The 12,806-nt window shown below is 40.9% G+C and overlaps 1 protein-coding gene across 2 annotated transcripts in view; it reads right to left on the reverse strand.

The window, feature by feature from the left end:
• The window catches only part of Itgb8 (integrin subunit beta 8), an 83,857-nt gene extending 71,451 nt beyond the window's left edge, over positions 1–12,406 (reverse strand). Inside the window, exon 1 of one of the 2 annotated variants that reach the window (XM_048339720.1) lies at positions 11,314–12,406. In XM_048339720.1, coding sequence (XP_048195677.1) covers positions 11,314–11,443 — 130 coding nt within the window. In that variant the 5' untranslated portion in view covers positions 11,444–12,406. The remainder of the gene's footprint in view (positions 1–11,313) is intronic. The other variant, XM_048339719.1, reaches the window with a different exon arrangement.
• Between the last annotated feature and the right edge of the window lie 400 nt (positions 12,407–12,806).

Consider the following 12,806-nt stretch of genomic DNA (forward strand, 5'->3'; position numbering starts at 1 on the left):
TACAGCCACAGGTGATTCTTATCTCCAATTAATCACTCAAAAACCATAAGTGGTCTGTGGTTCAAAGTGGTAGAGCACTAGCCTTGAGGAAAAATTGTCCAGGGACAGAGCCCTAATCCCAAGTTCAAGCCCCATCACTGACAAAAAAAGATATCATATATGCCAGGAGAATGTGTATAATTGGCAATGTTCTCAGATTCTGGAATTTTCCGCCAGTCTTCCAGTGTTCAGGCCACATCTCCTGTGATCTTTTGGATGGAGGAGATGACAACATATTTAGGCATAATCCAATAACCTGGATTCCTATGACTAACTCATTTGGACCACCCTGGACCACTGGTTGTATAGTACCCTCATCCTCTGGAGAGATGAGTTAGCATGGCTGATGGCAAAATTCTTGGGAACACAAAGTACTCCTAGAAAAGTCAAATCTAAGGGGAATACTATGGTAGAAAAGCAAGCTTACAAAAGTTGAAGAAATTTAATATTCCTTGGAAATTTTTTCATAGTATTCATTTCCTTGCTTGCCAGTCAGCTCCCTTAATGAAGATGTTCAAGTGTGATGACTAGTTAGCAGGTCCTCTGTCACCACAGCAGCATTACAGAAATTGAAGATCCAATTCTGGAGGCTTATGTGGCTGAATATTCCTTAACACAGTGTTAGAAGTATATAGTTTGTACAAAGGATCAGGGACATTTACATTCTTCATGTGGTATTTCTTTTTAATTGGTGGGGGTTGGGGGGACAATGCCAAGCACTGTTGGCTCACACCTGTAATCCTGGCTACTCAGGAGACTAAGATCTGAGGATTGTGGTTTGAAGCCAGTGAGCAGAAAAGTCTGTGAGACTCATCTCCAACTAAACACACCCACCCACCCACACACACACACACACACACACACACACACGCCTGAACATGAAACTGTGGCTCAAGTATTAGAGAGAAAACCTTGAGCAAAAATGCCCAGGGACCGAATTCAAGCCCTAGAACCAGCACCTACAACAAAAAAAGGAATTATAATTATCTAACGTACAAGAGAACAAAGTCCTTGGAATTTTATGCATCAAATGAGGAGGAAAACAGTGATATCTCTGAGTGACCACACATTTCTATACTACCCAGCATTCAGTCAGAAGTAACACATCTTAGCTTCTGTCTTCAAAATCAAACACATCTTTGGGAGGCAGAAGGTCTCTCCGAAGCCCTGATGTCTGACTTTTCATTAATGGTCCTAAGTCAATTTTGACCTCAACAGCTTGTCACCAGATAATCTATCTTCAGGGAGCAATGAGAGCTGGGCACTGCACTGACCTCCAAATATTCAAGTTCGGTTCCTGGATATTTACATCACCATTCCTATGTAATCTAGTATGGCTTGTGGGGCAGCATCCTTTAGCCCTAGGAATGCTACCTTCTGAAAACCTTGCCCCCCATCTTCATCTTCTTTCTTCCATAACATAAGTTCCAGCAGATGCCACCAAGTATCATGTGGTTTAAGATTCTCTACATCCTCTAAAGTAAAGCTGATGCTAATAATATTTAGTCCTCCTATTTCTATTATCAATCACAAAAGTCCAGCTCTGCAATTTATACATTGGTCTTTGTTTCAGGTCTCTTATTACAGCAGTTTGCAATAAAAACATGGATTCAAAGGGACCTTCTAAACCAACATGTAGGATGCCTGAAACTGTGGCTTCCTTCTTGAATAGTTTGTTGATTTGTTTATCCTCAATATTACCACCTTCCAGATGGTTCCAGACCTTGAGTTCCATCCATGATTTGTTGAGAGCTCTCTTTTGCAAATTATGATCCCCTGGTATTCAGTTCTCTAAAAATTCAATCCAAAGGCATAGGATGACAATGGAGCAGTACCTTGGGAGATGTGCCTTGTAACTTGGACTAAGAGACCAGCTCCATCATTTTTCTGCCAACAATACAAGTCTGCTACAATGAGTTCTTTGTTTCCAACTAGAACATCCAGTTCTACAGCAGGTCCTGGCCACCCCACAATTTTCCTGCCTTCTTTGTTTTACAGCAGACAGTGAATACCTTACATGATTAGACATAGCTGGCCTTTTAGCTTCCCTTGCAGGCAAGTACGAAAAACACCCCCTAATTTGGCACTTTTTAAGGTACATTCTGTCAACTCAGTTCTCATAAAGGAAATTTGACCTCTGAAATCTCTGAAACCTCTTCACAACACAGTGGTTACTTTTCATTCCATAAAGAATGAATTCCATAAAGAATAAAGTTTTCTACCCAGATCCTTTCTCAACTTAGGACACAGAACAATATCTAAAGAAATATACTGAATATATCATCCTCCCTGAATTCAGGAGACATGCTTGTATCTAGGAAAATACTTGTGGTTCTATTTCCAAGAAGATCTTGGAACTTCATACATGTGTGCATCAGCTGTTTCACTGTGATTCAACTTAACATTGACATATCTTGAATTATCTGTGGATATCTATTTCTCTGACTCCTGACCCCTGCTTGAGACCATTGTTGGTGAAGGGCTATAGCAAGACACCTCAAAGCCAGGATAGAAACTCCAGTCACCTGTCCATAATGTTCATGAACAATACTGAGTCAAACCCACACAGTTATGAATTTGGAGTCCACTACTTATTAGCTAAGAGAACATGAAGGCTTTCAACCTTTTTATAATTAGCTTACCTATAACATGGCAGCGATTGTGCATAGCTGAGAGGGCTAGAACACTAAGGGACACAATATTTTCGCTATTGTTATTCTTTCAACTCTAGTATAGTGTTGTCATAAAACTGTGGATGCCTTAAGCCTGAGCTAATAGTGACTAACTGAATAAGAAGCTTTTCTTTTTCTTTCCTTCTTCATTTTTCTTTTTGTTACCCCCCATCTTGCATTTGTTTAAAATGACTACAAATTACTGCTTGTGAAAGTTAAATAGAAATAAATTTAAAATCAATACTGAGGTTACCTGATCAGGATTATTTCTCATACTTATTTACCAACAATGGAAATATTACAGAAATATTTGAAGTGAAGCAAACTTCACAAGATACAAGGATACAACCCTCTGAGCTATGTACTCATAGTACCATATTATAGAGAAACTAACTCTAGGCATAACTTCTCCAAGCCTTTTTAGCTATTAAGTAATGGACCCAGAATTCATAATTGTTTGGGTTTGACTCAGCATTCAAATCATCACCATGGATAGGAGACTGGACTTTCTACCCTTGCCTTGTGGGATCCAGCTACAATCTTATGATTGTAGTCCTCAGTAGGGGGCAATACACCTATCCACTGGTATTTCAATATTTATCAGTGTTAAGTGGAAAGGACTACTGATCACACATGTATGAGGTTTCAAGGGCCAAAGATTTGCCTGGAAATGTTAAAGGACTGCTTTACTGAGTGGACTGAGAAAACAAAAACAAAAAACAAAAAACAAAAGCCACAAAACAAAACAAAAAAAAGCAACAACAACAGTCTTTCCTGGTGCACTCGACTTTTAAAAGAAAACTTTATTTTCCTGAGTTCATATTCTGGTAAGGATTAGAGCTGATCAGGCTTATTTGTAGCTCCCCAATTTTAAGCTGTGCTCTATGGGCTTCACATCATTCAAGGATCATTTACTCCAAATGATTTATGAGGACCTACTGTGTGCCAGACATTGAAAACAATGCAAACAACAGACCCAGTGTCTCCCCACAGGCAGGTCACTGTGAGGTTGGAGGCGGGGCATGAACAAAGCTCAGAGAGTTAGGCACCCAGTGCTTTGGGAGGGAGCTGTATGCCATATGAAGAGACCTCTGCAGGTAATGGGAGCCTTGGGAAGATTCTGAGAAGCAAGTGTGGCAAAAGGTTTAAAATAAAGAGACTTGCATAAGAAACCTATATAATAAGGGAGATTTCAAGCTTTCTCCAACTCATGGTTTTGTTTTAAAAGACAGGAGCATATCTGATCAACCATTGTGGGAAAATACATTGCTATTAAGAGATATGTGAACAGTTTCACTTTTAATCTAATATCTGCCCCTTATTTACTGTATTATCACCCACTTGCTGAGTTATAACTCTTTTCTACCTAGCCCTACATGAGAATTTGATTATTTTCAATAGCAAATGAGAAAGCTATCCCAATGCAGTTAGCTTGAAAACCTGAACATATATTTGTGTCTTTGCTTTCTCAGAAAAAGTTAAACTGTGGGAAAGATTGTGAAATACAATATGAGGAACATGGAGACAGAGTAAAATAACTTTACAGTCATCTTATTGGAACACATAATGGCAGTCTGCCCTTGGTCAATTCCATTACACACACATACACACACACATACATGTACGCATAAACTTGTATACATGTATGTGGCCTACTTGATTAGAATGTAAGTATCATGAGAAGAGTATTCTGTCTTGGCTTCTGCTGTGGTCTCTGTGCTTAGAACTGAGCATTGGATTTCTTAGCATCACCTGGCTGCCTGAAATAGTGTCATGTCTTTAGCTTAGGATATACTGGAAATGCCAAGGCTCCATGTGAGGTCTTTTGCTAGATGTGGCTAATCACTGCAAACTTTTAACAGCCCAAAGAATACCTAATTAAGTAAAAAAAAATTGTTTGGGGCATGTGTATGATGCATTGTCTCTAGCACTTAGGATCATGATAAGTCCTGCATGGTTGCTGGCCTGATCAGAACATGAATCTGTCCTTCTCAATACTTTTGACCAAACTGGTAACTGGCTACTTCATAGCACAGTCTCTTTCTCTCATTTCTTTCCTCTCAGATTCAGAAGTCATATACATTGATGACACATAAGAAATCCAGTGTGCTGCAGGGAGACCAAGTTCTACCCCCTGTGTTCCCCATAAAGCCACATGTTTTCTATTCCTTTTTCACTCATGTGAGTTGAGAGTATTTGGGAGCTTCCATGGGAGGTATATGGTGATCAAGCCTATGACTCAGAAATCAGTCTTCTCCTCTGGTTTCTCTAGGGGGTAAACGAAGTTCCTACAATTACTGTGGGGAGCCCAAGGAATAATCAGGTGAGGCCAGTGTGGCAAGTCCAAGTGTCATCTGACAGGTCATGCTGACTATGTGACATGCAGCAGATTCTCAAAAAAAATTGCAAGGCAATGGAATGAGTGCAAATATTGCCTCTTGTCATTCACAAGCTATGTGTGGGTAGGTAAGACATTATATCTCCACTGGACTTCAGTTTCCTTGCTTCTAAAACAGCGATTTGAATTCCTATTTTATCACAGAGTTATTGTGAAGATTAAATGAATATGTGTAATTATTTTAGTCATTGTGGGGTATAGAAGGAGAAATAAGAAGCACTATGTACATCTTCAGGTTACAAATCATAAAATTTACTTGAGAATGTTAAAGTTTTGAAGATTTAAAATCAGATCACTTACTTGAGAAGTTTAGTTTTTAATCATTCAGTTTTTGAATACAACCCACCACAAATTAACAGAAATGTTATTTCTCTATGGATTTTTTTGTCATAGATAGTATGTATTAGTTTATACAATGTATTTCACATGTAGCTATGGAACTTACAAACAGCCCATAGTTTTTTGGTAACAACACTTGATATAATATGCAGAGTTGGTAGAGCAACAGGGACTAGAGTTCTGAGGCCAACAAAGATTGAGCAATACAAATAATATCAAATATATAGCTGTCAGGTATTCTAATTAATGTACACAAACTGCAGATTTTATAATAATCACTCATTCATGAGCTTTGTCAATACTCAGTGGCAGAGGATGCCATGTCACTTGCACATTCAAGGTGATCTGAGAGCATCTTTTCTTAACAAATCCAAACACAAGAAAGACTGCATCAAAGGCAAATGGTTTACTGTATCTTTAAGAAAAGTGGATGATGTTTCCATAGGGTCAGGCCCTAATTGTTAAAGCTTGACATTGTTAGATAACTCATTTTTAAAAATGAATGTTTATACTGATGTATAAATATTTTTAATTATATTTTTCTGGAAGAAAATTCCATTATTTTCCATTTAAATATAACATAGGCTGGGAATGTGGCTTAGTGGTAGAGTGCTTGCCTAGCATGCATGAAGCCCTGGTTTCAATTTGTCAGTACCATGTAAACAGAAAAAGCCAGAAGTGGTGTTGTGGCTCAAGTGGTAGAGTGCTAGCCTTAAGCAAAAGAAGCTTAGAGACAGTGCCCTTATCTCTTATAAAGAGATACCTATCTTAAAATAAACAGAGAATCATTCTGAAACAGAAAGAGAATCAGTGTATAATATACAAAGATGCGAAGGACTGACAGGAAGATAGGGAAAATCTCTCATAAGGCAATATATGAACAGGTGCTAGGAGGAAATATAGGTGAAGTCAGCAATAAACCTCAGAAAAGAACATTCCTGGAACAGGGAGCAGCATATACAGGACTGTGAGTAGAGCATCAGTTATAGTGGTGCATTCCTATAATCCCAAATCAGGAGACTCACACTGTAAGTCCAGCCCATTCAAGATACTAGTGAGACTACACCTCATCAAGTAAGCACAGTGTATACTTTAACAAAACAGGCATGGATTTGAGGATCACTGTGTAAGGCTGGCCCAAAGCAAAAATGCAAGAATCTACCTGAAAAATAATCAAAGCAGAAAAGAACTGAAAACTTGGTTTATGTGGTAAAGTGGCAGTTTAGCAAGCATGAGGCCCTGGGTTCAATCCCAGTACTTCATAGATGTGTTTATATGTATACATATACCCATATATACGTAGGTATAAATACATGTAAACATACATATACATGCATAAATATATGTTCATATAAAGTAAGATTATATCTTTTGAATCCAAGATCTAGAAAGATCTTGGATCAGAGTTACTAGAACATAAGGAGAAAGGAAAGAAAAGGAGGAAGATAAGAAAATAAGGCCAGGAATTGTTGCTGTGGCTCAATGTGGTAGAATGCTAGTCTTGAGCAAAAGAGCTCAGGGACAGCACCCAGACCCTCAGTTCAAGCCCCTGGCTCAACAAAAGAAAGAAAGAAAATAAGGCCTGAGAGTCTGCAAGGAATAACTTATATGGGATCCGGAAGGCTATTGAAGGAGAGCCTCAATTTGAGACAGCCAAAAAGCTATGTAGAGAGCTAAATTGAATATCAGCAGGACAGATGGGATACATAGCTGAAAACTGGCTACTCTAGCTCAGAGAAGCCATCTAGTAGGCTTTCAAGATTTGGAGAGAAAGGGCTGTGAAATGTACAGAGACACAAGGACGAACAAAGCCATTGAAGTTTCAGTAAACTACCAAGAGGTTGATAAGAGTGGGTCTGTAGCAAGCCTAGGAGAAAATTGAACTTTAGTCTTGAATACATGTGGATCATTTTTGTCTTTAGACACACTGATGTTGAAATGGTAGTTTGCAATGTCCTCTGGAGATCAGACAAGAGGTCAGGCAGGTTTCAGCATCTAAATGGAATTTAATATAAAGACTGGATCAATTTACTTGAGAACTCAGTATAGTAAAGAGAAATTGAAAGGACTGAAGTCCTGGGCCATTCCTCTTCTTTGGAGGTCATGAAATGAAGAGGAAAGCAACCTCAGAGATGAAGACAGATATAAATGAAGAGATTGTTTAAGAAGTGTTTCTGAGGAGGGCATGGTCCACATTGTCAACTCACTGAAGATAGGCCAAACAGGGTAAAGATGAAGAATTGGGCATTAGATTTGCCAAAAGTGAAGTTATCAAACCAGGACAGAATGAAACTGTGAAGATGGTACAGAAATTCTGACTGCAAAGTTTCAAAGATGATGAGAAGAACTGGAGATGAATGTGACCAGCTCTGTTCGGGACTTACGTGAAAGGGATAAGGAGAAGTAGATTCTGTGGCATGTATGAATCTTTCTAACTGAAACTTTAACACGTATACCTGTTATGATTCTAGGGGAATAAAACAATTAATGCTTCTTTTGGGAAGTAGATTTATTTATGTAATTGCTTTTCTTCTTCATTAAACACACATACCAGAGGAAGCTGTTACATATACATTTTTCCTTTTTTTTGCCAGTCCTGGAGCATGGACTCAGGGCCTGAGCACTGCCCCTGGCTTCGTTTTGCTCAGGGCTAGCACTCTACCACTTGAGCCACAGTGCCACTTCTGGCCTTTGCTGTTTATGTGGTACTGAGAAATTGAGCCCAGGGCTTTATGTAACACATGCATATTTTTAAGAAAAGAAAAATCTTTCCCTAATCTCTGCTACAGTTCCTTCTCCTGAAGATTGTAAACATTCTTGTGGTCTTCAATTTCACTTAAAAATTCATGCTTTAAGACTAATGACAGTGTGTTTCACCTTTCAGGGGTGCTTCTAGGAGACACTGAAATGTTTCTTGATAAAATGACATGAGAGATTTGCTTGAAAAGACCTTAATTCCAGGAAGGGCATGAGCTGAGTAGAGATGAGAACAGGAGGGAAGAAATTGGTCTTGAGAGTTGATAAGGAAGGAAGCAAGGTGCTGTGTGTACTCTACCCATTTTACCATTCTCTCTGCTTCTGTTGGTGTTCAAAATATCCATTATGTAGTATTAAAAATGAAGAAACATGGGGCTGGGGATATGGCCTAGTGGCAAGAGTGCTTGCCTCGTATACATGAGGCCCTGGGTTCGATTCCTCAGCACCACATATACAGAAAATGGCCAGAAGTGGCGCTGTGGCTCAAGTGGCAGAGTGCTAGCCTTGAGCAAAAAGAAGCCAGGGACAGTGCTCAGGCCCTGAGTTCACGGCCTAGGACTGGCCAAAAAAAAAAAAAAAAAATGAAGAAACACATAGGATCAATACTATGTTTAACCTGAAAGAATCCATTGAGTGATAATATTTCAGATAATTTGTTATAGGATAAAGGAACATTTGGGGACATAGAAACTCTTCTGACACTTTTCAAATCATATCAGCTACTTGTTTCCATAATCAGGGCAGGCATAAAAGACTTTTTTTTTCACTGATTCTAAAGTGTCTTTATTGCTTTAGGATAGGCTTAGTTGTGATTTTTTAATTGAAATATCAGTCTATGGAAATTTAGATAATAGAAGTTCTTCCTTATGGTTAAAAATAAACAAATGTAGAATAATAGCACTGTTCCATTAACTTTTCAATTAACCCTAAGTATTCTTTGTTTTCCAGTTACCCATTAACCATTTTATAACATTTTTTCAGTAACACTAATTGTATCTAATTGTTGACCCTTTCTACCAGGAAAAGTTACAAAACAACCTGCAATTTTCTCTTTTTTTTTTTGTACATGAGAATTTTTTACATTTTTGCCATTAACTATACTAAATGTCTATGCATTTGAGACCTATAAATTCTATTTTAAAAATCAAATCCTCTATTATATTTTTCTTGGGAAACTTATGATCTCTTTTGTAGGGCTTTACTTCTCAACATTTTCTTGGTGTAAACTACGGTGCAGGGCAACAAGATTTTCTTTGTAATTGATACCTAAATGTCTCTTCTGTCTTAAGCATCTAATTTGTACTGTGAAGACATATAATTTAAGACTTGTAGCTATATAATGAAAGTACAACAGTTTGCCCTGATCTCTAATTTTCTGAGTTCTATTGGCTATAATTAAAATTTTTGCATGTTTAAACTGCCATACAAATCAGTATGCATCAGAAACCTTTGTATATTGACAGAGACTGGGAAAAGGATGCCTTGTTCTGATTTCAGTAAACATTCTTTTTCAGGTCTGCAGGTGCAAGGCAGCCCATTCATAAACCTTGCTTCAAGTCAGTTAGAGTTACAGATGGAATACAGCACTACTACACAAGAACTCAATTCATCTTTACAAGCACAATACAGGTTTTTAATAAAATGATTGTTGCTAGAAAATTCTAAAGGCAAGTGGGACTTTTTCCTTTGGGTATTAGGGACAAAGTATGCTCTGTTGACTAATGTATGTTTGCTAAATCTAGAAAAACACTTTATTACTTACTGGAATAGGATGGAATTAGGCTTGGCAGAAAAATCTGTTGCAACAAATATATGTCTCATTTAAGAGAGAATTAATAATGATGGTTACTTTTTTCCTTGGTATTATGTTTCACTTATTTTGAAATCAATATGTAAGTCAGAAAGTAAACCTTAAGATAATTCACTCTAATTAACCCAGTTTCAGATAACTAGGCAAAACTCCCTAAAATAACTATTAGACCACTATTTCTGTAACAACTAAAGTTAGTTGTAGGTTTTTATTACAAAACCCTGTTTGTAAGCCTATGACTTGACTGTTTTAATTGGTAGTTGCAGGTAGAGAGTTGACACATCAATTCAAAGCACAGAAGTAAGTTTTAGTCCATAAAAGAATCACAACCATTGAACTTACTTTTGCAAGTTTAATTAAATCAAATTATTAATTAAACTCCCCTTGAGCCTTGTAGTTGCACAAAGAAATATTTGATCTCTATGAAAAGGACATCCTAAATTGATTGTTATTACTATGATTTGTTTTGTTTTATGGCTTGCTAATAAAATGTTAACACCATACATTTGACTTTGTATCCACCAATCAAAGATACTTTAAGCACTTCTCAACTCTTGGACATGAACTTTCTTTTGAGACTGAGGGACCACAGGTGTCAGCCCCACTTTGCCCACGGATGAAGACTAGAAAGCTTGTAAAAAGGACTGAGAGCTGTCAATGTTGTTTGTTTCCCAGAATGAACTCAATACAGATTTTTTTAAGGAAAAATAAAAAACCTACAAGAAACAGTGGTGGTAACTTAGAACCCCAAAGCATTTAATTCACTCAGAATGAACTCTAATGATAGAAGAAACGTGTATGGTGCAGTTTCTTCTTTCATGGACTAAAATAATAGAAGATGCATTCCCATTATAAACCAGTTCCTCCACAACCTTGAGTCAAATTCAAGTGAGTAGCTTGTGGATCCAAATACTGGAGAGATGACCAGCACGAGTACAGGACATGCCCTCAAGGATGCTTTGGAACCCCTAAATTGGCTAATATAAATTCAACCCCTCCTTTCCAAACTCATCTCAAGTACTGCTTGTCCAGCACCCTGGAGCCACTTACAATGTGTCCTAATATAGTTAGCCATTGCTGTCACTGCCAGGGAAGCATGCTTAACTCCTGACCTTTCTTGAGGCCACCTGCATTGGAGGAAGCTGCCCCACACCTGACCTCCTGGTCTTAGGACTCGCTGAGATTGACATCTGCTACTTACCTGAATGGAGCATCCCCGTTCTTCCTGTAGCCAAAGTTTTTTTGGGGGGTGGGGGGTAGGGGGGGCGAAGACAAGAAAACAAATCAAAGGAACTTACCACTTTGGCTCAGTCCAAGAACAAGTGAGAACACCCACGCCGCCCGGAGAAACGAGGAAGGACCTCTCTGGCAGTTTTGCAGACAGACAATTGCAGCAGTCAAAAAAGCTAGGGCCGAGCGGCACATCATGCAAAGCGCCCGCCCCGCGCCCGCTGCCTGGCGGCTTTCCTGTGGCGCGCTCGCGCCTCCGGGGCGCACCTCGCGGGCCCGCGGGCCGAGGGTCGCTAGGACCTTTGCCGCAGGCCCGGCAAGCGGACCCCACGGTGGTGATCAAGAGTTGCAGATGCGTGGGCCCGGGCACCGCTCTGCATTTCAGGGCCCTAGCGGCCCTCCCAGCTCTGCAAGTCGAGACCCGCGATCTTGGAAGGAGAGAGGAAAAAGAAAAAAGAAAAAAAGGAAAAGGAAAACACCTCCTAAGACAGCCGAGGGCCAGCAGCAGCGGCTCCACAGTCCGCACTCCCTCGGACAAAGAAAAGAGCTTTTGTTTTCTCCCCAGCCGATGGGGCTCCGCTGCTGCATAAATCAGCTTAGCGAAGAGCCAAACACAATCAAACCCAAACAAAGCCCAAAGCTGGGGGGGGGGGGGGGAGCCACCCTAATGTAATTCACTGGGTGATGTTGCTTTTGTGGGAGGGGACGCTTAGCAGGCCGTGGGAGAAAGAAGAGTAAAGTCGATGGCGCATCCGTCGGCGCGAGTTCTTCCACAGGTGGGCAGGAAGGCCAACTCCACTTAGATACCGCTTGGCAGCCCTGTCACGGAGCAGCGGGGCAAGGGCCAGGCAGCAGCGTCCCGACTGGCGAGGAAGGAGGCTCAGGGGTGCCGGCAGCTGGGGAGGAGGCTCCCGGAGCTCCTTAGCGGTCCGCAGGCATCGAAGGAGACATCGCCACTTTCTGCCGGACTGGGAGTGGAGCGCACGGCAGCTCCACTGGGAGCTGAGGGAGAGGAGGCTTGGCGCGGGGTGCGGGAGCTCGGCCTTGGAGCAGGAGCTTCGTGCCCTGGTCCTTTGGGTTCCCAATGAGCTACTCAAGCTCAAGCGTCCCGCCGCCTAGAGCCCTAGCAGCTGGCGCACTCTGGTTTGTACCCGGTGAGGGTGCGAGGGAGGCGAGGGTAGTTATAGGTGGGGGTGGGGTTGTTCTGCCCTGTCCCCCGCACTTTCCCGCCCCCCCCCCCCCCCCCCAGCCTCCAAAAAGGGCTCCGAACCTGCTGGTAAGCAGGGCGCACTCCGGGGCCTCTCGTTGCTAGGAAACCTCCCCACGCTATAGCTAGAGTGCGCCTCGCCCCGGTCGCCTGCCGGCTTGGTGGCTGCCGGGGCTGCAGTCGGAGCTGGGAGCAGCGTGGGCGGGACATTGGTAAGGCATGAAGTCACCGCGGCCCACACTCGCTCTTTGTTTTGCTCCCTCCAGCTCCTTTACTCTCCTTTGGATCTGATGTTGCCCATTTCCAGCGTCCACGAGAATTCCCGATTCGTAACTGCGCAACGGGAATCTCACC

This window comes from Perognathus longimembris, chromosome 2 (genome assembly GCF_023159225.1).
Source record: "Perognathus longimembris pacificus isolate PPM17 chromosome 2, ASM2315922v1, whole genome shotgun sequence".
Classification (NCBI taxonomy): domain Eukaryota; kingdom Metazoa; phylum Chordata; class Mammalia; order Rodentia; family Heteromyidae; genus Perognathus; species Perognathus longimembris.